Source organism: Moschus berezovskii, chromosome 27 (genome assembly GCF_049115385.1).
Source record: "Moschus berezovskii isolate FMDL1 chromosome 27, NW_MosBer_1.0, whole genome shotgun sequence".
NCBI classification, from domain to species: domain Eukaryota; kingdom Metazoa; phylum Chordata; class Mammalia; order Artiodactyla; family Moschidae; genus Moschus; species Moschus berezovskii.
In genome coordinates this window covers 9183268-9206963 of record NC_142486.1, presented here as the reverse complement: position 1 = coordinate 9206963, position 23696 = coordinate 9183268, and the positions used below count along the sequence as shown (strand labels likewise).

Sequence of the window (23696 nt, the reverse complement as noted above, 5' to 3'; positions counted from 1 at the left end):
CCCCGTGTGCCTCACAGGACAAAGACACACAAGGTCTGGACATCAACTCCCAAGGCTCCTCTGCAGACACAACCCCAACAGGTCCTGCTCCACCTTCCTGCCTCCACCCTGGAGGAGACCCTCTCAGGTCTGGTGCGGGTTCCCCACCTCCCCACATTCATCTCTCGCTGCTTCTCACCCTAGGGCCAGGCCCCTGGCAGATGCTGTGGCCAGGGTTCTCTGGTCTCCAGGTGAGTGCCTGCAGCCAATGGCTCCATCAACTGAGTTGGAAGGACAAGCCTTCTTTCCTCTAGCGCAAGGTCACACTGGCCCAAGGTCACACGGGGAGCCAGGGACAGAGCCTAATTGAGCTGGCACCTGGGCCCCAGGTGAGCTAACACTACAGGCGAATGGCAGGAGCTAACTGTGGGGTGTGGGCCATCAGACACCCCCTTAATACAGAACCCAGCAAAACACATTCCCAGCAAGGGAGTCAGGCCCATGAACGTCCTGGGAGACCAATTTTCCACCCACAATTTTGTAAAACGTAGACTTTACAGAGACTGCTTAAGAAAGAGAGAAGATGCTACATTTAAAATATTCAGTTGCCAAAAAAATCAGGAGGTGAAACTGAATATTAAAGCACGCTTTGTTGTTCAGTCACTAAGTTGCATCCAACTTTGTAACTCCATGGACTGCAGCGCAACAGGCTTCCGTGTCCTTCACCGTCTCCCGGAATTTGCTCAAACTCACAGCTGTTGAGTTGGAGCACGCTATCTACTCCATTACATAATTTAGGGAGTTTCCTAGCAGTCCAGTGGTTAGGATTCCACCCTTCCACTGCAGAGGGCCAGGTTAGCTCCCTGGTTGGAGAACCAAGATTCCACAAGCAGTGTGGTACAGCCAAAACAATTAAAATGAAATAATTTACGTGCTGCTTTGCAACCATCATAATAAAGACAGCTCAGGCAAGATTCACAGACCAATGATGAATCCAGGGGGCATTTGAGTCAGAAACAGAGAATTCACAAGGTTTTCCAGGGTCTCCACTGAAAGAACCAGTAACCATACAGTAGGGGTCAGACAACACCTTGACCAGGTGATTAAGAGTCACACCTGGACCGAAGGGCAGATGGACATCACATGCCCCAGTCGTGATGCCTGGAGAAGAACATGACCTTGACCGAGTATTTCAGCCTGAATTGCAGAACCCGGCTCTAATCACCTCAAGGGACAGTCAAACCCCAAAGGAGGAATCTTCTATTAAACAAAGAGGGAGGGACTGTGTTTCAAAAATGCCAATGTCATAAAAATCCAAGCGAAATGGAGGAAATGTTCCAGATGCCAGAAGACTAAAGAAGACACAACAAGTAAATGCAACGAGCCTCATTAACCTTAGATTGGATCCTGGATTGGGGCAGGGAGAGGGCCGTGAAGACATGCCAGGGTCAACTGAAGAAAACAGGTAGGGAGTATGATTGGCTATATTAACAAATCTCATAACAGCGTGACATTTGCTGAGATTGATAACTATATTGTGTTTATGTAAAATCACTCCCTGTTTCTCAGGGAATGCAGACTGAATATGCGATTATACTCAAATGGTTCAGAAAAATATTACATGCATATAACACACATCTACACGTAGAGAACGAAAAGTAAAGCAAACGGGGCAGAATCTTAACCACGTGTTATGGGGGGAAGGAGAGCCGATGCTCGAGGTGCTATTTAGTTTCAGTTTGTATCTGTGTATAGGTATTTATGGGCTTCCCTGGTGGCTCAGCGGTAAAGAATCCGCCTGCAAGGCAGGAGACGAAGGCTCGATCCCTGGGTGAGGAAGATCCCCTGGAGGAGGTCATGGCAACCCACTCCAGTATTCTCGCCATGGAGAATCCCCATGGACAGAGGAGCCTGGTGGGCTACAGTCCATGGGGTCGCAGAGTCAGACACGACTGAGCAACCAACACTCTCACTTGCATAGTTATTTATTTGACTGCACCGTGTCTTAGCTGCAGCACGAGGGATCTTAAGTCTTCACTGTAGCCTGTGGGATCTAGTTCCCCAACTAGGGATCAAACCGGGGCCCCCGGCACTAGGAGCTCGGAGTCTTTGCCACTGGACCCCCAGGAAAGTCCTTCTAGGTGCTTTTTTAAAATTCTTATGACTTTTTTGTCAATTAAAAATTATTTCTAAATAAAAAGAATGTATAGGGACTTCTCCTGGTGGTTCAGTGGTTAAGATTTTGCCCTCAAATGCAGGAGGTACAGGTTTGATCCCTGGTCAGGAAGCTGATTCCACATGCCTCGTGGCCAAAACACCAAAACATAAAACAGAAGCAATATTGTAACAAATTCAATAAAGACTTTACAAATGGTCCACATTAAAAAAAAATCTTAAAAATACAATAGTAAAAAAAAAGCATTTATATATGTCAATTATATGTATTAGTCGCTCAGTCATGTCTGACTCTTTGCATCCCATGGACTGTAGCCTGCCAGGCTCCTTTGTCCGTGGAATTCTCCATGCAAGAAAACTGGAGTGGGTTGCCATTTCCTTCTCCAGGGGATCTTCCCGACTGGGGATCGAACTTGGGTCTCCTGCATGGGCAGGCAGATTCTTTACTGTCTGAGTCACCAGGAATAAAAATTTTTTTAAAAAAGTTAACGTGTACATAGATTTACAGACATATATACACACACATAACAATCTTCGTTATTTGCAGGAGTTCTGTTCTACAGAATCAAACTGTCATGAAACCAGCAAAAACTGAACCATTGCTCTCAGTGGAAATACAAGGTTCCTGCAAATCTCTGATGTGACATTTTCATCAATTGATCAACAGGTAACCATGTTTCAGGGGTGCTTCTGTTTAAAACATTTCACTGAATACGTATTGTTGACTCATTAATAATGAACTCAAGGCCGGCAGCACTATAACTCATGCCTGAATGGAGCTTCTCTAAAGTATTTTCTGGAAGGCACATTGCAGCCTTCCTGCACTTAGAAACACGGCTCTTCTAGAACACAAGATGATGCTTGGGGGCCATTTTAAACAGTGGAAATCACCAGGAAAAAAAAAGCATGAAAACGTGAGAAACGTGTCACCAAATAGACCGTGAAAAGGACACTTTTTTGCACAATTTTTGTACAAGCATGCTGCTTTGTACAAGCTCATCTGGGAACATGCCATGTCTCAGGCGATTACATTTTTCTCTGCTCTGCACGTGTCCATGAATGACCACAAAAGTGCTGTCAGTGTGGAGTTTGGGGTTACAGATAAATGTTACCAAGCAGGTGAGTTTGCAAACGGAATAGTTTGGACTGGCTGTACGTGCGGTCACACATACACATACGCACATATGCATGCTTAGCAGAGTAATGTCAGCCTCGGTCATCTCTGGGTAGAAGAGCTACTGGTGAGTGTTTTCTTTTTCTGGCCACACCGTACAGCTTGTGGGATCTTAGTTCCCTGACCAGAGATCAAACCTGTACCCCTTGCAATGGACATGCAGAGTCCTAACCACTGGACCACCAGGGAATGTCCAGTGTTTTCTTCCTTATGTATTTTTGAGTTTTTTTTCCCAAAAGTTTCCAAATAGGCACATATTACTTTATAATAATATTTTTTTTGAAAGAGGAACAAGGTTAAAAGAGCAGGATGGGAACTGAATCAAGTTTGACTCCACGGCCCCTCCTCTGTGAGTCACCCAAAGGCTCTTGCAAAATGTGTCTTTGCACTTTTGGTGCCTTTTCAGTTTCCTCTCCAGAGAAGTCAGCCTGTACGCGAGGGCCGCGGGAGTGACAGAGCCAATCCCCCGGGGACGGGGTGCCCCTTACCTCTTGTTTGTGGGCCTTGTCTTGCTGGTGGATGCCGTTTGCAGAACCGGAATTGCTGATGGCCTGTTAAGAGTCAAGGGCGAGAGGCTGAGCGGCGCACCAGCCAGCATTTTCCGGTTCGTCCACTAGGTGGTGAGGTCTTCCCGACGGGACCATCTCAGGCTCTGAACTCTGAGCGTGCGTTTGTGAGTGCTAAGTCACTTTAGTCATGGCCGACTCTGTGCGACCCCACGGACTATAGCCCGCCAGGCTCCTCTGTCCATGGGATTTCCCAGACAAGAATACTGAAGTGGGGTGCCATGCCCTCCTCTAGGGGATATTCCCTACCCAGGCATTGAACCTTCCCTCAAAATGGGGAAATCAAGGCTCTCAGAGCAAGACTGCATCTCCACCCTTCGTCTGAGCTCCTCAGGATAAAGCCATGGACCCCTCGGGCTGGGACTTCCAGGGGACAAGGCTGAGGCTCTCTCCCACCAGACCTGGGGGGCACCCAGCTCACCTGGGACTTGTCGGGGCAGCTCCTCATGGCCTCCACGAGCCTCTCCACCTGCTGAGCCTGGTCCAGCGCGTCCCGCAGCGCATCTTCCGTGCTTATCAACTGGTGCTGTAGCCGCAGGAGCTCCGGTGCCGAGGATGAGGATGGATCGATGAGGGAGTAGCGCCTCTGATCCGACAGGGACTTCTCTTTGTCCTGGAAGCAGCAGGAGAGAGGACGAGCGTGTGTGTGTGTGTGTGTGTGTGTGTGTGTGTGCGTGCGTAGAGAGGAAGAGTGTGTGTGTCTGTGCGTGCATGCATATATGTGTGCGTGTGCACGTGTGTCTGTCCATGCATGCATATGTGTGTGAGTGCATGTACATGCTGCGGGAGGGTGACCTCTTTGGCAGGAAACTCATCTGTCCCACGTCATCTCTGGCTCAGGCCTGGGCATCACCAGGATGCCCCTCAAGCCTCCCTGCCTCACCTGAGGGTCCTCACAGAAGCATCTTTCCTGCTCCCTGCCCTGGATCCCCAGGTTCTATCAGATGCTCCATGTTTTCCAAGTCTCCAAACCTAGGACCCCTCCGTCTCCTCGTTCATTCCGGTATCTCCCCGACTCCCTCCACACTGTCTTACGTGGGTCCTTCCTCTTCAGCCCTAGACCACCCACAGCCTCATCCCCTGAACCCCTCCTCAGAACCCCCCCACCGCCCTCCTCAATAGACATTCCTTCCCTTCCCTTCCAAACGCTCTGCAGCGGACACCGCCTACCACAGTACCGGAGATGGGCAGACCACAAACCCTCCCTACACTGCCCTCCTTGTGCGGGTACTTCTAGGTCCTGCCCTGCTCTGATCCTCTACCCAAGCCTCTCTCTCCATCTGAACCTCCCTCACTTCAGGAGGTTTCTAACCACCAAGCCCATCCCTAGTTCGCTGTGGTGCTGGGGACGGTACAGGGGGCACAGGGGAGAGGTTGGTCACGTGTAAAATTGACCAGCTTGTAGTTCATGGAGAAGGTGTGACTCCACCCCCTCCATGCAGCTTTGGGAAATTCTTGGAATCAGAGCTCCCAAGGCTCCAGCAGCCCCGGGGTCTTGGTTTCCAAGTTACACCCAGGCTCACAGCACCATGAGGACCACAGAGGGGTCTGTAACCACTCTCTGCTGGGCAGACCTGCCAGGACTGAAAGGCTGCAGGGCAGCTGGGCCCAGTGGTCCCCATGCCCATAATCTCGGTGCAGACAGAATAATGGACATCCCCCTCACTTAACCCTGCAGGCCTAGGCTGCTCCCGTGGCAGCAGGTGGGTCCTGGTCTCTCCTCCTGCCTGCGAGGCCTCTCTTCTTCCTTCTCCTCCACTGTTGCTAAACCCCTGTAGCTGGGCAGGTGGGCAGTGAGGGGCTTTGGAGCAGCTTCCCCTGACGGCAAGCCTGTCCTCCTGGACCTAACCTGTCTACACCCTGGAGTTGACCAGGCCCAGGAACAGGCCTCAGGCTAGTCTTGAATGCTGACCAATGGAGGATGGAGTGGGATGATTCTGTCCTGCGCTACCAGCCTACCCTACCTGCACTTCTGGGGACTCCGCTCAGTTAGGCCTCTGTTCCCCTCTCATCCCTGAGATGGATGCATGAATCGCCACTGCAGGACCCTGAACAAGGAGCTGGCTTCTGGTTGATTACTTCCCTGGATGGGGAGCTCACCACCTGGTGGTAGGCCACCCCACCTCTGGACTGGTCAGATTCTTAGGAAATCTTCTTTTGCATTGCATCATCCAGACAGCCATACAACCGGCCATGATGTCTACAAAAGTGGCCTCCGTGGTCCTTCCACCAGCCACACTGCTGACCTTGCCAGTGGTGGTTCTAGGGGATTGTGAACCCTCACTGTGACTTGGCAGTGCCTGGGGTGGCTCCAGGAGGTCACCAATCTCCAAGGCCTGACAGCAGGTTGCCCCAGCCCCTCCCTGGTGTCCCCTATCCCCAGGCTGTCCCCTCCCCCACGCACCAGCCCAGTCAGCTTTTCCCGCAGGCCTCGGATGTCATCCTTGAGTTTCTGCTCCTTGATCCGCCACTCAGCCTTGTGGACCTCTCGGCTTAGGTCCCTCTCAGGCCCTGGGGAGTGGCGATTGGCCTCCAGCAGCAAGACCCGCAGTTCGTTCAGACTCCTATAGGGGGTGGGGGTGCACAGAACAGCAGTCGGTCTGGGTCCCTCAGCTCTCATGCTCCACAATTAGCCAGGTGCCCGAGACTGGCCATCCCGAGGGGGATACGGCTACTAACGCACAGCATCTGTGCTGGGAGGGGCCACAGAGGAAGCATGAGGCTTCAGACCATTGGACCACAGCTGGAGGGACTTGGGTTTAGGAACCGACAGTCAAGGGGACTCAGCCTTTGTTAGAAGTTTTTCGAAGTTTTTTTTTTTAAAGAGAATATAATACTTGTTTAATTAAAAATAGTACAGAAGTAGAAATATAATGTTGTATACACAAAACTTATATAATGTAATAAATGTAACTTCCAAAAAATACTTTTTATTTACTTTTATTTAATATTTATATTTTTATTTGGGTGCATCAGGTCTTAGATGTGGGCACAGGCCTAGTGCTTGTAGCACACAGGCTTGGCTGCTGTGCAGTTTATGGGATCTTAGTTCCCCAACTAGGGATTAAACCGGTGTCCCCTGCACTGCAAGGCAGGTTCTTAACCACTAGACCACCAGGTAAATCCCAATAAAATACATTTTTAAGATAATAATAAAATTAAATTAAATTAAAAATAAAGCATTTTACCAAGAGAGCTCATGGGGCAAGACATTTTAAATACCTGATATCAAATAAGTTTTATTTCCTACGTCAACTCTTCATTAACTGGCAGTAGCTGCCTGTAATACTGTGGTGAGATTGATTCTGAGGCCACATCTGGACTTTGCAGAAAAATAGTGCAGTGATCAATTAGCAATGTCTCCCATGGGCAGAGGCTGGGAGAAAAGGAAACACCCCTTTTTAGCTCTTCCCCTTGCCAGAATCTACTTTAGAGAGGGAAAACTCCCTCTCTAGGTGGCCATGGGTAGTTAAAAGAATAAAGCAAAAGTTTGCTGGCACTGATCCTTTCCCTTTCTTCCTTCTTCCTACTTTGAATGATGACACCTGATGGCTGGAGCTTCAGCAGCCACCCTGCAACCATGAGGAAGAGTCCATGAGGAAGACTCTAACAGAACCCAAGAGAACAAAGGTATTGGCATTGGTACCCTGAGCCACGGAACCAAATGCCAGCTGTAGCTACCTCCAGATTTCTTGTTATGTGCGGAAAATAAATCTCTACTCGTTTAATCTGCCAACACATTTCTAGCTGATCTGCCACTCCCATCCTAAGTACCAAAGAAGCAAGGAGCAGCTCATGGTGGCCTGCGTCAACTAAGGAGGGCTTCAAGGAAGTGGAGGTGGGAGTCCTCGATAATTTTTAAGAGTTTCAAGGGGTCCCCAAGACCAAGATATTTGGGAACCACTAATCTTTCCTTTGAGCTCTGCTTGGAGAACTGTGTTAAGAAGGATTCTGAGGCTTCATTGGAGCTTAGCAGCAGACAGTATGGTGATCACTGGTGATGCCAGTCATCTGTCCACCAGGCCTATCCCTGCCTCGCCTCCAAAAAAGACTGGGTACTAGTAGCCGGGTGGAGTGAGGGTCACGCTGGTCTGACCACCGCCCACGGCTGACTCACCGCTCCTTCCGGAGCAGCTCCTGGCTGATGAGGACCAGCTGGCCCGAGGCATCGTGGGTCTTCCGGGACACGGCCTCCAGCTCCACCTCCAAGCGCCGCTTCTCTTTCTGGAGGGTGTCCACCTTCTTCTCCCCCGACCTGAACTTGCTCTCCAGTGCTGAGGCCAGCCAGCAGGGCAAGAAGGGAGAGGGTTGGGATCGCCACAGGAACCTGTCCCACCCAGGGACCAAGGCCCAGGCAGGCAGCAGGCTTTCCCGGGGAGAGGAGGGTATTAACAGGGACACACTCCACTGAGCGGACCTCTCTCATCCTGTAGGGCCAGGCAGCGAGGGGCCGAGAAGAGCTACTTAGGAAAAGCAGAGCACGGTCCCCACACAGCAGCCGGGCCCTCTGGTGTCAGGAAAGCAGTCCAGGCTTCGAGAGACGGGGCATTTACAGTGTCGCCTGGACGAGGGAAATCTACAACTTCACCTTGGCCCCGGAGGAATCTGAGGTCAAGGGACTTTTGTCGGGACCCTTTAAGCCACATGAACGTGATGGGGAGTGGAGAGAAGCGGGGTGAGAACTGTTTCCCAGGATGGGGGCCGGCTCACGGGCACCACCCCTGGCATTCTGGCGGACAAGAAGCACGGCTAGTTTGTCACCAAGTCGCAGATTCCAGGACCCCTACCACTCTCCCCGCCCCACCAGGCTACCCTCTGGCTTCATCCCAATTTCCCCTGGGCCTTGGCTTTTGCTGCGGCCAAAGTCCTTCCCCTCCTAATTCTGAAATCCTGGTATCTCTTCCAGGGCTGGTGCCCAAATACAGCAAAAGGCAGAGAGATTGAAACCCAGGGGTCTTCAAGCCCAGAAAGAGAGAAGTTGTGATGCAGTTGCAGAATACGGAACAGAGGCCTGGCTCTGGGGAGAGAAGGTGGCTGGGAACACCCATTTGTTTTTTGTGGCTGTGCCATTCGACCTATGGGATCTTAGTTCCCCCACCAAGGATCTAACTACTGACCCCTGCATTGGGAGTGCAGAGTACTAACCACCAAACCTCCAGGGAAATCCCTGGGACCCCCACTTCTATTACGGATGAAGTGTGGGCTTCCGCTCTCCCCTCACCGCTGCCCAGGTGGAAGTCCAGTGCAGGCTGCCTGGGCCAGGCTGACTTCTCCTCGAGGCAGAGTGGGGAAGGGCACCCTGAGCAGCGTCACCTCCCCCGCCCCTGGTGGACTGGCACGTGGCCCAGTGAAAGCCCCGCATCTGCCCTGAAGGAGGGAGACTTACCACTTACTTGGGCCCTGAGCATCTCGGTCTGAGATGTTAAGGCTGTCACTTCTTTGTCCCTCTTGTTCAGCTTGTCCTGCAGGCCTGGGGAGAAGCGAGAAATGAGAGAAACACTGCAGTCCGGTGGACAGAGGGGTGGCCCTCCCATCCAAACCCTAAAATGAGGTTACATTTGGCCTCCAGAGTCCAAGTTCTTTCTCACGACAGTCGACCTTCTGAGTGAAGTGAAAGTCGCTCAGTCCTGTCCCACTCTTTGCGATGCCATGGACTATATAGTCCATGGAATTCTCCAGGCCAGAACTAGAGTGCGTAGTCTTTCCCTTTTCCAGGGGATCTTCCCAACCCTGGGATCTAACCCAGGTCTCCCGCATTGCAGGCAGATTCTTTACCAGCTGAGCCACAAGGGAAGCCTGGGTAACCCACCCTGAAGAAGAGGTGCCAGTGTTGTATGGTCTTGAGCAACATAATTCTCAAACTCTCAACTTCCTCAAGTGAAAAATGGGGCTAATAAAGGTGCTCACATCACCTGGCCACATGCATTCAATACTGGATAGCCCAGGACAGTCATGAAAAAGATGCATGGAAAGTTCTAGAAATGCATTAACTTTCTGTACATTAATTTATAAATTCAATGTGATGCCAGTATAAATGCCAGCCAGACTGTAATTTTTGTGGAACCAGATAAGCTAATTCTAAAATCACTTGGAAAAAAATTATTTTAAATACAAATTTTTAAAGAGGAAAAAATTTAAATAAAAATAAAGTCACTTGGAAAAATAAGCAAGATCAGCCAAGAGAATCTGGCAAAAAAAAAACACAAACTTCTTCAAAGAATTAAACATACAATTACCATGGGTGTGCGTGCTCAGTTGCTGAGTCATGTTAGACTCTTTTTGACCCCATGGACAGAAGCCCACCAGGCTCCTCTGTCCATGCAATTTTCCAGGCAAGAATACTGGAGCGGGTTGCCTTTCCCTTCTCCAGGGGATCTTCCCGATCTAAGGATCAAACCTGAGTCTCCTGCATTAGCAGCTGGATTCTTTACCATTGCGCCACCAGGGAAGCCTGCAATTACTATACAATTTAACAATTCCCCTCCCAAGGATATACCCTCAAAGAGCTGAAAACAGGAACTCAAGAAGTACCCCCACATGCACACTTACAGCAGCACTATTCACAATGGCCGAAAGGTAGAAGCAACCCAACTGTCCATTGTCAGGTGAATGGGTAACAAATTTGGGCGTATGCATATGATGGCCTATTGGTCCCACACGGGAGTGAAGCACTGACCCTAGCTAGAACATGGACGAACCTTGAATCTATTATGCAAAGTGAAATAAGCCAGACATAAAGGCCACATGTTATATGATGCTCTCTATACGAAACGTCCAGAAGAGGCAAATCCATAGAGACAGAAGCAGATTAGCAGTTGTCAGCAGCTGCAACGAGGGAAAATAAGAGAGTGACTGATGATGCGTATGGGGCTTGCTCTTGGAGCGATGAAAGCGTTTTGGAACTAGACGGAAGAGATGATTGCACAACACTCTGAATATATCAATGCCCCTGAACGGTTTGTTTAAAACGGTTGATTTTATTTAAATTCTGTCTCAATTTTTAAAAAAGGTGCGAGGGGGGACTTCCCTAGTTGTCCAGTGGCCAAGACTCCATGCTCCCAATGCAGGACACCCGGGGTTAGACCCCGGTCAGGGAATTAGATCCCATATGCTTCAACTAAGACCCAGCAAAGCCAAATAAAAAAGAACAGCCGAGAGAATTTTGAAAAAACAGAGCCCAAGACCAGCCTTGCCAGTAACTGAAAATATCAACGAAGCGTCAAAACACTGTAAAACTGGTGCATGAACAGACAGATAGGTCATTGGAAAAGAATAAAAAATCTAGAGTCAATTACCTGATGGAATTTAAAGATCTGGTAAGTTTGGTTCATTCAAATCAGTGGAGACAGGGAGATGAGGTTTTCAAAAATGGTGCTGGGGTAAGTGGGTACTCTTGGGGAAAAAAATAAAAGTGGATCCTTACCGCACACCTGGAGTAAGAATTCTACATGAATTAGAGATCTGCACACAAAAAGAATAAACCCAAGATCCCCAAAATAAAAGACTGATTTTTAAAAATCTGCATGGCAAGGGACTTCCCTGGTGGTCCAATGGTTAAGACTCTGCCTTCCAATGCGGGGGGTGTGGGTTTGATCCCTGGTTGGGGAGCTATGTTGTAAAACTTTAAAAATGGCCCATATCAAAAAGTATCTTGAAAAAAAGAAAAATAACAAAACCAAACACCCAGTCAAGTTCTCAATAAACAGCCTTCGCCCTCCTCCCGTTGGGGGGGTGAATAGCTGGTGCATGCAGTAGGCGGCTCTTGCATGTGTGTGCTAACTCACTGCAGTCATGTCCAACTCTTTGTGACTCTATGACTGTAGCCTGCCAGGCTCCTCTGTCCATGGGATTCTCTAGGTAAGAATACTGGAGTGGGTTGCCATCGCCTCCTCCAGCAGATGTTCCCGACCCGGGGATTGAACCCATGTCTCTTACGTCTCCTGCACTGGATGGTGGATTCTTTACCACTAGTGCCACCTGGGAAGCCCAGGCAGCTTTCACCAAACACCAGATGACGCAAAACAAAGTCAAACCCAGCTTGGAGGCAAAACCCACCAGCCTTTCCCCAAAGGCCCTCATCCCGCCCGGCCCAGTGGCCACTCACCCTCCACAGTCTCCTTCATCCTGGTCTTCTCCCCTGAAATGTCGTTGGACTCAATCATCTGAAAGAAGAGCCCTGTAAGGGGGATGCTCCCTCCCCGTCTCGGCCCCCAGCCCCAGCCAGCCCACCTGTCCCCAGTTCAAGGAGACTTTCATGGACTTGCTGTAGCAGGGGGCACAGGTGTTCTCGGTCTGGCTTCCCTGACAAGAGGACCCGCGCTCTGCTCCCAGGGCCCCCCAAGGCTGCTGACACAGCATCCATGTGATCACTTCCTGTCCACAAATGTCTATCATATTAAACAGATGTCTCCTTCCTGGGGACGCCTACAGAGATTGGTCCTGGGACTCTGTTTCTACCATTATCCAGAGGTAAGACTCCCAGCCTCGGTTTCCCATCCATAAAACTGCCATGGGGCAGCGCATGCAGCGCACGCCCAGAGCCAGCTCCCAGAGGGACTTCAAGAAATGCTACTTTTTTTCACTGTGTGCATGCGTGCATGCTCAGTCATTTCAGTGGTGTCTGACTCTGCGCGACCCTATGGACTGTAGCCCGCCAGGCTCCTCCCTCCATGGGATTCTCCAGGCAAGAATACCAGAGTGGGCTGCCATGCCTTCCTCCAGGGGATCTAACACTTCCTTTAAAAAACAAACCCAGAAGCAAAGAAGCAAAAAATCAACTAAGAAAAAAAAAATCTGCGTGGCAAACATCAACAGGCTCCTTGCTGCTTCTTGGCAGAAATTTCTGGCTTCCTGCACAAGAGAAGCTGGCCATCCCCTGGGCCTGCAGTTTGCCAGACCCTAGCACTGCATATCAGGGCAGCACAGAGTTGAGTAGGCAGTTACCTCCATCTGCCTGCCCCTCATACTTCCGCTCATACATCCCCAGCCCTGCTTCAGCCAGTCTGTTGTGATTAACAAAGCCCCCTAGGTCTTTATTTATACACATTGCAGAGAAAACGAGGCACACATTAAACTTTTTTTTAAAGTCCCATACTTACACATGAGAACAAAAATCAAGTTGTCTTTGAACTTAAACCTTTGAATCTGGAGGGCATGTGGGTCCAGACCAATGTCCCACGTGTGTGGAAATCAATGGGCATTTCTAAGGTCACCACCCACTCCTTGGGGTGAGGTCTGTGCAGAGGGGCAGCAGGCCATCCTGTGAAACCTCACCAACCCCCAACCTCCCTGCTAAGGGAGTCCAGGTCCTGGGGCCCCAGGCCTGACCCTCCTGCCCTGAGCAGCCTACCAGGCCATGTGCACACAGCTAACCCGAGGCCCTTCTTCTCCCCTCTGCCCAGCATCCTGGGAGGGCACTTACTAACAGGGGCCCCCGCTTGGGAGAAGGGGGCAGATGGCCGGTGCAGTGGGGCCTCAAGGCATGACACGGGCAGGGCTCCTTTTACAAAAAAGGCACCCCCTGTATGGAGAACCTCTGGTTGCTCCAACACTAAATTCTGGATTAAATGTACAAGGGGAACCGGAAGCTCAAGAACCACTGGGGCTGATAAAAAGGCAACCATCTTGGGATTTCCCTGGTGGTCCAGTGGTTAGGACTCCAAGTTTCTACTGCAGAGGCCCGGGGTTTGATCTCCGGTTGGGTAGCTAAGATCCCACAAGCCTCGAGGTTGCGGGGGAGGCGGAGGGTGGGGGGAGGCAACGACATTGCTGCAAATTGTCCCTTCATATAAGACTTTGTCATTCTGGTACTTCTCTGCCCCTTAAGCAGTGGGGTTCAACATGAACTCTGCCACTGATGGGCAGGAAACTCCAGGAAAGCTACTCTGCCTCAGAATCTCGGTTTGCTCATCTATGAAATGGAGCCAATATGGACCCCAAGGGAGTCCAGGTGAGATGGGGCATCCTAGGTCCTGCACCAGGTGTGGTGCCCAGAACCATTTATGAGGCCCTTCCTGGCCCTGCAGGAGCACCCATCCATGACACCTGGGGTCCCGGCCTCCCCAGCGTGCTCAGCTGAGACTTCTAGATTTGGAGTTAAGCTGATAAGGGTGGCAGTAGTCTCCCCAGGGTCACACCCCTCTGGCCTTGCAGAGCCCACTCCCAGGACCACTCCCCTATCCCACCACTCCACTCAGGGAAGTGGCTGCCAGACTGTTGTTCCGTCTCATCGGGACTGGCAAATAGGGGGCCACCCTCAGGTCAGAAATGGGACTCCCTTACCCCTGCCCAAGGGTGGGCAGGGTTTGCCTTCCACATCTCTGCCAGCCCAGTGCTGGAGCTCCCGGTACCAATGCCCTGGGGAGGCCTGGGAGCCTGCACGGTGGGATGTGCCTGCCAGCTGGGGAGAAGGCTGCTGTCTGTGCTCAGGGACACTCCTCTCCAGGCTGGTCTGTGGGGACCCAGTCAGGTCTGCTCATACTGCTTAGGAGCCCCACGGTCACTCAGGACTGCTGCCCTTCTGAGAGAGAGGCCAGGGGCTCCTCCTCTGAGCCAGGTGCCCTCTGATCTCAGACAGGTATGCTCCAGGTGGAGTGGGCAACAGGGACACTTCCCTGGGCTGCAAATAAAAGGTCGACAGACGCCTGAACCCTCCCCCAGCCGGGCCCTTGAGCCCGGGGCCGCCTGCCGCCCCGTGGGCAGGAGGACCAGCGGCCACCTACGTGGGTGTGCTGGGCCGAACACAGGGACTCGACGGCCTGGAGTCTGTTTTCGGTGACCAGGAGCTTCTCCCGCAGCCTCTCGGCCTCCTGCTTGCTCTGGGCCTCGGAGCGCTGCAGCAACTCATAGTCCAGCATCTTCTTCTCGGCCAGGGAGATCTGCTCCTTGAGGAACTCGATGGCCTGCGCCTGGCCCTGATACTCCACGTCCAACTTCTCCAGCTCACGCACGCGCAGCTCGGCATCGCGGCACTGGTCCTGGGCCTCCTGCAGCTCCAGCCGGTGCTGGCCGGCCTGCACCTCCAGCTGGGCACGCCAGTGCTGCTGCAGGGCAGCCAGCTCCTCCTGGGCCTCCTGCAGCTTCTGCCGCAGGCCCTCCTTCTCCTTCACGTGCATGGCCGTCTCGATGTCGTGCTTGGCCCGCAGGTTGCCCAGCTCCAGCTGGTGCTCCATCTTGATGCCCTCCATCACGGCCTTCAGCTCCCCGATCTCCTTCTGCTGGGCGCCGGGGCCCGAGTTCAGGGTGGCCTTGAGATCCTCCAGGGACTTCTGGTGGTCCGAGGCCAGCGAGTCCAGCTTGGACTTCCAGTTGTCCATGAGGCCCATATTCTCGCTGGTGGCCTGCTGGACTTTGGCCTTCAGGTCCAGCACCTCCTGCGCGTACTTCTCATTGGCCGCCCGCAGCTTGTCCACCTCCGCCTGGTAGGCCCTCAGTGCCTTCTCGTACTTGTCCCTCAGCAGGCCACTCTCCCGCTGGCGCTCCTTGCTGGCTGACAGCAGCCGCTCCCGCAGCCGCAGGGTCTCGGCGGCCTCGGGGTGGTCGGCTGGCGGCGGGCCGGAGTGGAGCAGGCACTGCTGCAGCTCCTCGATCTCCTCGCGACGCAGGCTGAGCTCCTCCTCCAGCTGCAGCACCCGCGACTTCTCGGCCACTGTGGTCAGCTACCGGGAGAGAGGAAGACCGGGGTCAGCGGGCCGCCAGGTGCGGGGGGCAGGGGGTGCGCAGGAGGACGCGACAGGGGAAGGTCACCGGAAGGACGCCCCATCCCATCTGAGCACCGCCCCCTGTCTTGGGCCCCAATTATTCGGGGACTCAATGGTCCCCACTGCCCTAGCTGGCTTGTGACAAATCCGTGGTTAAAAGAAACCATCTGGGGACTTCCCTGGTGGGTCCAGAGGTTAAGACTCCACACCCCAATGCCAGAGGTGCAGGTTCGGTCCCTGATGGGGGAGCTAAGATCCGGCGTGCTGCGTGGTGCAGCCAAAAATAAATAAAGCAGCCAAGGAAGAAAATGGTTGGATGGCATCGTTGACCCACTAGACGTGAGTCTGAGCAAACTCCAGGAGACAGTGGAGGACAGGGAAGCCTGGCGTGCTGCAGTCCACGGGGTCGCAAAGTGTCGGACACGACTGAACGACTGAACAGCAACAAAGAGGGGGAATAAAAAGAAACCATCTATTTGAGGTTACGGTTTTCTTCAAGTCTAAGTTATTTTTAAAGGATGGACATGACAGAGGGGATTTTGCACTATCCTGCTCTAGAAAAGACTCAGCTAGAATGAGTGGATTCACAGAGAGGCTGTTTGGAGGGGGTGGTCAGAGAAGGGTCTGCCATTTTAATGCCTAGCACAGAAAAAAAATAAAAAAGGCCCAGACCCATCTTCCGATGGAAAACTCTGAGATCAGAGGCTCCACCTGCCCAAATCCCACTTTGATCAAGTCGGTGGTCAGGGATTGGAAAATAATATATTTGAGAGTTTTAAATCTTTTATAAGCTTAGGGAGTTTGTATCTGAAGGTGACCTCTAGTTCAGTAAACACGTTTCTGGCTTTTTAAGTTGGGTTGAACCCTTCCTAGAGGAAAAGGCCTCGGTGTGGAGGGCTTCAGCCTATCAACTGTTTCTGCGAGCAGTCGCTGTGTGCACGCCTGTGTACTGCACACGCAGTCACCGGGCAACGGCCGGCGTGTGACAGGGACCGTGTGCATCTGCAGACACACACAGGCACACGCGCACACTCACTCGTGTGCAGAGGCCAGCCTGCAGAAACCGGTGGTCAGCCGCCCCACACCCACACGCTGCGTACAGTGGCTTCTGTCAATCACTGCCGGCTGTCCGTTTAACTCTGTCACCAGGGACCCTGCAGCTGGGCTGGCCAGCTGTTTGCAGGTGGACCTGCGTAGGAGGCCGGCCCCTGGCATGCGTGGTGGGCATGGAGGGGCCAGCAGGGTCTACAGACTGGATTCAGACTGTGCCCTGGGACTCCGGGGGGGACTTCACTCCCACACAGAGCTCTCCCTGATCTAGGAACCACTCAGACCCTGGGGCTGACGGAGAATCATATGCCCTGGGGAACCCCCACTCCCCCGGCCCCAGGTCCTTCAGGCTGGCCCTTCGTGCCACCCTATTGAAGACCTTGGATCCCCAGTCCCCGGACCTCTGCCTTCCCCAGCCTGGAGAGAAGGGAGGGGTGGATGGGTCGTTCACACAAGGGGCGGAATGTTCTCAAGAGCGCCCAGTTGCTGAACATGACAGAGCATTGTCTGGGCAAGGCTCGGCTAGGGGTGTGGGAGAGGCTCTCGCAGGCCCTTCTCCAGGCAATGGGACCACGAGCTGGGGCGCAGAATCCCGGAGAACCAAGACCTCCGCCTCCTCGAACCAGCATCACAGGGCGGAGGAGCACAGAAGCACGTTCCTACGCCGGCCCTGCCCTCCTAGAAGGGAGGCAAAAAGGGAAAAACAAACACCCGACACAACTGGGAGGAGAGCAGCCAGAGAGAGAGAAAACAATAAAACGGGGACGCTGACGGGGGCGCCGGCGGCGGCGGCGGCGGTTACCCGGTTGTCGGCTAGTTCTCGGAGCAGCCGCTCGGCCTGCGCCTTCTCCAGCCGCAGGTTTTGCTCCAGCTCCCCGATGCGCGCGTGCTCCAGCTGCGTCTGGGTCTGTCCACCCAGGGCGGGTGGCGAGGTGGGGACAGGAGAGAGGAGCACAGGCGAGAGGAAGCCGGAGGAAGAGAGGAGAGAGAGAGAGAGAGGCAGGTCATCTTCTGCGCGCAGGACAGGAGAGCGGGTGTTAGGAAGAGAAGACGTCCGGATAGGTGCCCGCCCCTCGCTGGGTCTCAGCCGGATCTGTTTAAGGGCCAGGACAGGCTGCAGCAACCTTGCCCATGCCGGCCCCTGGATGGGGCGACAACGGGCACCCGGGTCCCTTCTGTCACCCCCCACGTGGCCCTTCCCCTTGCAGCTGCTGCGGAAGAGCCCCCACCTACTCCCCACCTCTCCATCAGGAAGCTGAGAGCCCCTTTCTCACTTTAGGCACACAAACCAGCACCCAGGAAACCCCCAGGATGGATGAATGAGTACATGATCCCAGGATTCCTGGTCCCCAGGCCTGTCTTGAAGGTTGAACCAAAAAGGAAGGATTTCAAATACACCCACACCATCATGACTTCCCCCGGCCAGGCTCCTAAGTGGAGGCTGGGCTGTGTCTCCCATCGCCCTGCCCCGAACCCGGCCCCAGTGGTGCCCACTCCCCGGGGCCCCCCGCTGTGGACGCCTGGTCTCCCGAAAGCACAAGGGCACTTTTGTCCCAGCTTCACAACACCCGCTTCACACGCTAACAAAGCCCGACATTCTCAGGGCATCCAGGCTGGCATTTCGATTTTACCCCAACAGATCTGCAGGGGCAGAAGGAGGCTCAAGGCTCAGGGCATCCAGAAGGTCTGGACCCCAAGTTCTCGGCAGGGACAAGCCAGAGGGTTCACTGCATCCTTCGGCTCAGCCCATCATCACCAAGGAGAGACAAGGTGAAAGCAGACCCGAGCGGCAGTTCTGGTGAGGCAGGCTGAGCACCACAGCTCTACTGCGTAAAACCCAGGAACACATACCCAACATGAGCAAGGGAGATGGTGACAGTGCAGACTGATAGAATCGCCTCAGAAACTCGCACGCAATTCATCAAGAGCTATAGAGACCTTTATGTCCTTCGGTTCCCAATCTTATTCCTGTGAATTTTCCTAAAGGAACAAAGGTGTCTCTCTCTCCCCCAAGAGGGCAGCATGGCGCAGTGCTACAAGACAGCCATGCTCGGTCTCTTTCGGAAAGTTAAGGGATCAACCCCAGCCTCACAGAGCCATATTCCCCCCTGCTTCTCTCCCCCTGATGGTGGCCATGGCAAACCTGCCTGGGACCCACACTAAAAAAAAAAAAAAGTGCAAGTGTTGCTAAGTCGTGTCCAACTCTTTGCGACCCCAGGCACGAGACAGAGCCTGATCACAAATACCATATTGGTGGTCCCAAGGGCTAGAAAAAGCCTCTAGTTTCACAATTTTAAGGTCAACTTCATTTGGTACCCCAACCACCACAGAAACTCCCTTCCCGTAACTTTCAGAACTCTCAGCCTCCTGTTCCCTGGGGTGGAGTCTCCCTGTGGGCACAGGAGAACTAACTCATCAGAGGGGCTTGCTTAATTTAACAAAGTTCAGTCTTAGGAGTTTGGGGCAGGAGAGTGCCTCTGAAGGCTAGATTTTAGTGAGATGGACAATCTGGCTTTTATTCTGCTCCAAGGACGCTGCCCAGGGCATGAGGAGCAGTGGCCGCCACACTTATCCGCAGGGCGGTGTAAGAATGGACGTAATTTTTGTCTCACACATCAACTTTAGAATCTACCCCATCCCGCGGTGTCTCGGCTGTCTCCCCAACTCACAGCAGAGAGAGGCCACGCCAGCGGGACAACCTCAGGCTCAGAATCACCCAGCAACCTGGGACAGCGTGAAGCCTAGAACTCAGATGTCCGGATTTCAGAACTGAGGCCCTTCCCCAAACCAAGCCTGACTCCACGGAGGGGAGACATGGACTTCTGGCAGCAGCACAGAGCAGTGATGGAGGCTCCAGCAATGGGGCCTCCCAGTGTCCCTGCCCCCGTCCAAATCCCAGAAGCTCGGTGACGCCTGGCCTGAGCCCTTGCCCTACCGTTTTTTCTCTTCTCCCTGCATGCACAGTGTCTATCCTACTCCAAAGCACAAAGGTTCTGCCTTGGGACGCCCTTCAGGTAACAGAGGGCTGGTGTTATCAATCAATGGCGGGAGGCCGGCAGGGAGTTACTCCAACTGCACAAGGGGCTCCTGAAGGTCGTCGCCCCTTTTCATCTCCCTCCAGGCCTCGAGCTGCACAGCCAGTTCCCAACAAACAGCTGATTCTGAGTTCCGTCTCTTCCCGTTACAATGGGTGTTCTCAAGCCAATGAAAAATAACAGCGAGATGCTATTTAATCAACAGAACAGTAACACAAGCCCCCTGGATGATAAATCCCCAAATTTCCTGTCTACTTCAGAACCTCAGAATGTGACCTTGTCTTTGCATCCGTAAACAGTTATGATGAAGTCATCCTGGGTTAAGGTGGGCCTGATGACTTCCTTTTAAGGTCACGTGGAGGGACACACAGGGAGGAAGGTCACGTGACCACGGAGGCAGGGATGCTGCGACAACCCAAGGAACACCAGCGGCTGCCAGCAATCCTACCAGAGTTGGGAGAGACACATGGAATTGACCCTGCCCATACCTCGATTTCAGACTGCTGACCTCCAGCACTGTGAGAGCATAGATGTGTGTTGTCTGGAGCCGCTGCTGAACTGTGAGAATTTTCTTTCTGCAGCTCCAGAAGGTGCTACAAATGCCTGTCCCTTGCTCCTCCTGGTGGAGATGTCCTGTGGGTATGCTGGTGTGGAGTTTGGGGGAGGACCAAGTAAATTGTGGGCTTATAAAGGGCATTTAATGCCACAGACTGGACGCTCTCAACGAGAGTGAAGCCTGAGACTGAGCCCCTGGACAGGCCAACAGTCAAGGTCACAAAGGCGGTGAGAGGTTGTCATGGGACATCTCACACAGTTGTGGGGGGGAGGACAAGCAGAGAAATGGGGTCACATAGCTGGAGGGGTCCTAGGAGGAGCTCAAGGAGGCGTTCTGGGGGCTTATTTTTTACTTTCAGATGGAGGGGGATGAGAGGGACTTGGGTCCATGTGCCTTCCGGTTGCCAAGAATACGGTCACAACAGAAACAGCAGCAATGGGACTCCACTGCCCTTGGACTGAACTAGCTGTCCGTCACCGTTTGCCCCACCCCCTCCTCTCTCAGCCAGGGCTGATTGGATCTGGGGTGGACACCCGATCCAAAGCAAGACAGCCCATTGGCTAGCCTCGGGCCAATCAGATTCTCTCAAGAGGACAGCTGGGAGGCAGTAAGTGCTGGAGCCTGGGCAGGGCAGGGCCGGGCAGGTGGATGTCAGGGCAGAAGGGAGATGTGTCAAGAGATCTGCAGACACAGAGAGACAGGCAGACTGACCACGAGTCATGAGAAGAGGGAGGCGAGTGGGGGGAAAGAGACTCCATTTCTGATGCTGCTCCTCCTTCCAGTTCTCTGAACTGTCTGCCCTTGGTGCTGTGAGATTTCCCTGAAGCCTTTTAGTAACCCGCCCTCACACCCCCCACCCCAGGATGACTGAAGTTAGCAGTTACCAGATGTCTTTGCAATCACAGGTGCTTTTCCCGGGAGCGACCTCCACCCCCAATCCCTTCCAGAGGGCAGCCACCCCACGGAAGAGCTTGCTAAATGTCAACCACATAACTGGCCCCTTGGCTAAGCCAGAAACTTATATTGGAATACCGGATGCCAGGCTGGGGTTCCTACACCAGGTTGTGCCCCAGTAGCTATCCTTTAAGCTCAGGCAGCAAAACCCATCCCAACAGGGGCAGCCGTCAGTGACCCTAGATCACACACATCCCTCCCCAGCCAGGGTCATTCAGGGATAGGACAGCCATTTGTACAATTTTGCTGAATGCTGGAAGTCAGAGGGGTTTTAACACGGCTCTTTCACAAAATCAGAAACCGTAGTTTCCCATCGGAGCTCAGAAATGATTCAGTGCAGTGATTCCCAAAGTGTGGTCCCCAGGTCAGCATCACCTGGCAACTCATTAGAAATGCAAACCCTTGGATCCCACCCAGACCTACTGTATGGCCACTTGGGTCCAGAGTTCTGGGTCTGAACACACCTACTGGGTGACAAATTCTTAAGCTGGGAAATCACTGACCTGGCTCAACCTCCTCATTTAACAGAGGAGCGAATGGAGGTCCAGGGAGAGGAAACGGCTGCCCAAGACCAGTTAGGGTCAGGACTGGAATGTGGAGAGGGACTCAGCTGACTGCCCTCTGCCTCATCTGATGGCTCCAGGAGTCCACGTTTTCTGTCACCTCCCAGGGAGCAGGGAGGGTCATGGCAGAAAGGCATTCCTACCCACCCAACTGTGAGCAGGCCTAGTGAGCCTTGCGGACTCCAGATGGTTTGGTGAGGAGGGCTGGTGTCTGTCTTGGGTGGCAGGGGTCCTTAGGTGCTTTATGAATTGATGTGAGTGTCCTCCATCCCTCAGCTCAGAAAGGGTGGGTGGGATTGAAGAGGGAGAGTGAAATTCCACTGGTGCCCAGACCCCTCAGCCAGGTGGTGTGACATGAAGAGGTGCTATCATGGCCATCTTTGTGGACTACACTCGGGAGTCAGGAGTCCTGGGTCCTGGTCCCAGTGGCTGCTGAGGTGCGCCATGACTGGGTGAGTCCCTTCTGCCTTTCTGAGCCTGTTTTCCCATCTATAAATTCTGTGACTCAAACACAAACTATTCCCAGCCAAAGTTTTAGCTGGAATTCAAGATGAATGAAGGGCCCAGGGAACACCTTTAGGGATACTGCCCAAGAAAGAAGGGATAGGGAGCCCAGCCACCATGTCCTCAGGCCCAGCTCTGTGGATTCCCTGGGTCCATCCCACCCAGCTGCTGACCCAGGAAGCGTGGCCCCTCTGGGGCTCCTGGAGCTGAGTCATTCCCACTTCTGATGCCCGAATGTCTTGTGACTGGCCCCTCCCCACTCTCCCAGGGTATGACCTTTGACTCTTCCCCAGTCTGTCTGCCTCATGGTCCCCATAGTCCCCTCCCACAGGGCTCAGAGTTGCTGCCTGGACCTCATGACGATTTTCCCTTTGAGGGCTAAGCCTGGGGTGCAAGCCTGGGGGAAATTTGGGGGCCTTTGACCATTACCTCCAGGTCTCCCTTGGTGATGGACTCCTCTTCCACTCGGAACTGCAGGTCCTCCACCTTCCTGCAGGGGGAGGGGAGAGGGGGCTGAGCAGGCTTCACCCAGAGGGGTCCGCTCCTGCTCAGTCATGTCTGACTCTGTGCGACCCCCTGAACTGTAGCCCACCAGGTTCCTCTGTCCATGGGATTCTCCAGGCAAGAATACTGGGGTGGGTTATCATTTCCTTCTCCAGGGATCTTCCCAACTCAGGCATTGAACCCGTGTTTCCTGCATTGCAGGTGGATTCTTCACCCGCTGAGCCATCAAGGGAAGCCCACAAGTGACCCCTACCCAGAGGGGTGGGCTTTGCCAAGTCAGCAATGGCGGAGAGAGCCAAGGCCACAAGAAGCCACGAGTCCACATTCAGAGTACCCAGAAGGTACTGTCCCAGAGCCTCATGGCTGTTGGGGGAGGAACCTCCTGGAAATCCCCAGCCCTCCCAACTTCCTGGTCCAAGCTCTACACAGAGAAATGGACTTCTCTAAAGTGGGACTGTACAGGAGACACTGCTTAAGGAAAAGATCCTCGGTGTTCTCCTTACTTGCTGCAAGTAATAAATCCTTTCTTCTTCTGCAAAATAGTTGTGTTTAATGCAGCATCTTTCCCCTCTAGGGTGGTTGTGGGAATAAATGATGGAATGGATAGTAAATGAAGCAGAATCAGCTCTGTTTTCATCGCAGCAGGGAGCAGATAGGCTGCATGAAACAGTCTAGGGGAAGGAGGGAGGTGGGCTTCTTCCCCTGCTGACCCCATCCTCACTCCCTCCCCTCAGAATCAGGGCCCAGAGTCCCAGCCCCCACTGCTTGGGCTGCTCCCTGATGTGGAGGGCCCCCAATGCCCTGCTGCAGGTGTGGGGCCCACCCTCAAGGACACACACCCGCCCACCCACCCCCGAGGGAGCACCGGGTAGAGACACAGGCACGTTACAGCTCACAAAGCGGCTGCTCCTGGGGCCTCGTGACGGCTCTTAGCAGA

At 53.3% G+C, this 23696-nt stretch overlaps 1 protein-coding gene across 2 annotated transcripts in view; it reads right to left on the bottom strand.

Annotated features, from left to right (window-relative positions):
* Positions 1-23696, bottom strand: part of CLIP2 (CAP-Gly domain containing linker protein 2) — a 73847-nt gene that overhangs the window by 2358 nt on the left and 47793 nt on the right. The window contains exons 8-16 of one of the 2 annotated variants that reach the window (XM_055410022.2): positions 22685-22745; positions 17446-17550; positions 14616-15551; positions 11999-12056; positions 9281-9364; positions 8012-8168; positions 6299-6458; positions 4316-4507; positions 3817-3879 (exon numbers count right to left, since the gene is read on the bottom strand). In XM_055410022.2, the coding sequence (XP_055265997.1) occupies positions 3817-3879; positions 4316-4507; positions 6299-6458; positions 8012-8168; positions 9281-9364; positions 11999-12056; positions 14616-15551; positions 17446-17550; positions 22685-22745 (1816 nt within the window). The remainder of the gene's footprint in view (positions 1-3816; positions 3880-4315; positions 4508-6298; positions 6459-8011; positions 8169-9280; positions 9365-11998; positions 12057-14615; positions 15552-17445; positions 17551-22684; positions 22746-23696) is intronic. The other variant, XM_055410023.2, reaches the window with a different exon arrangement.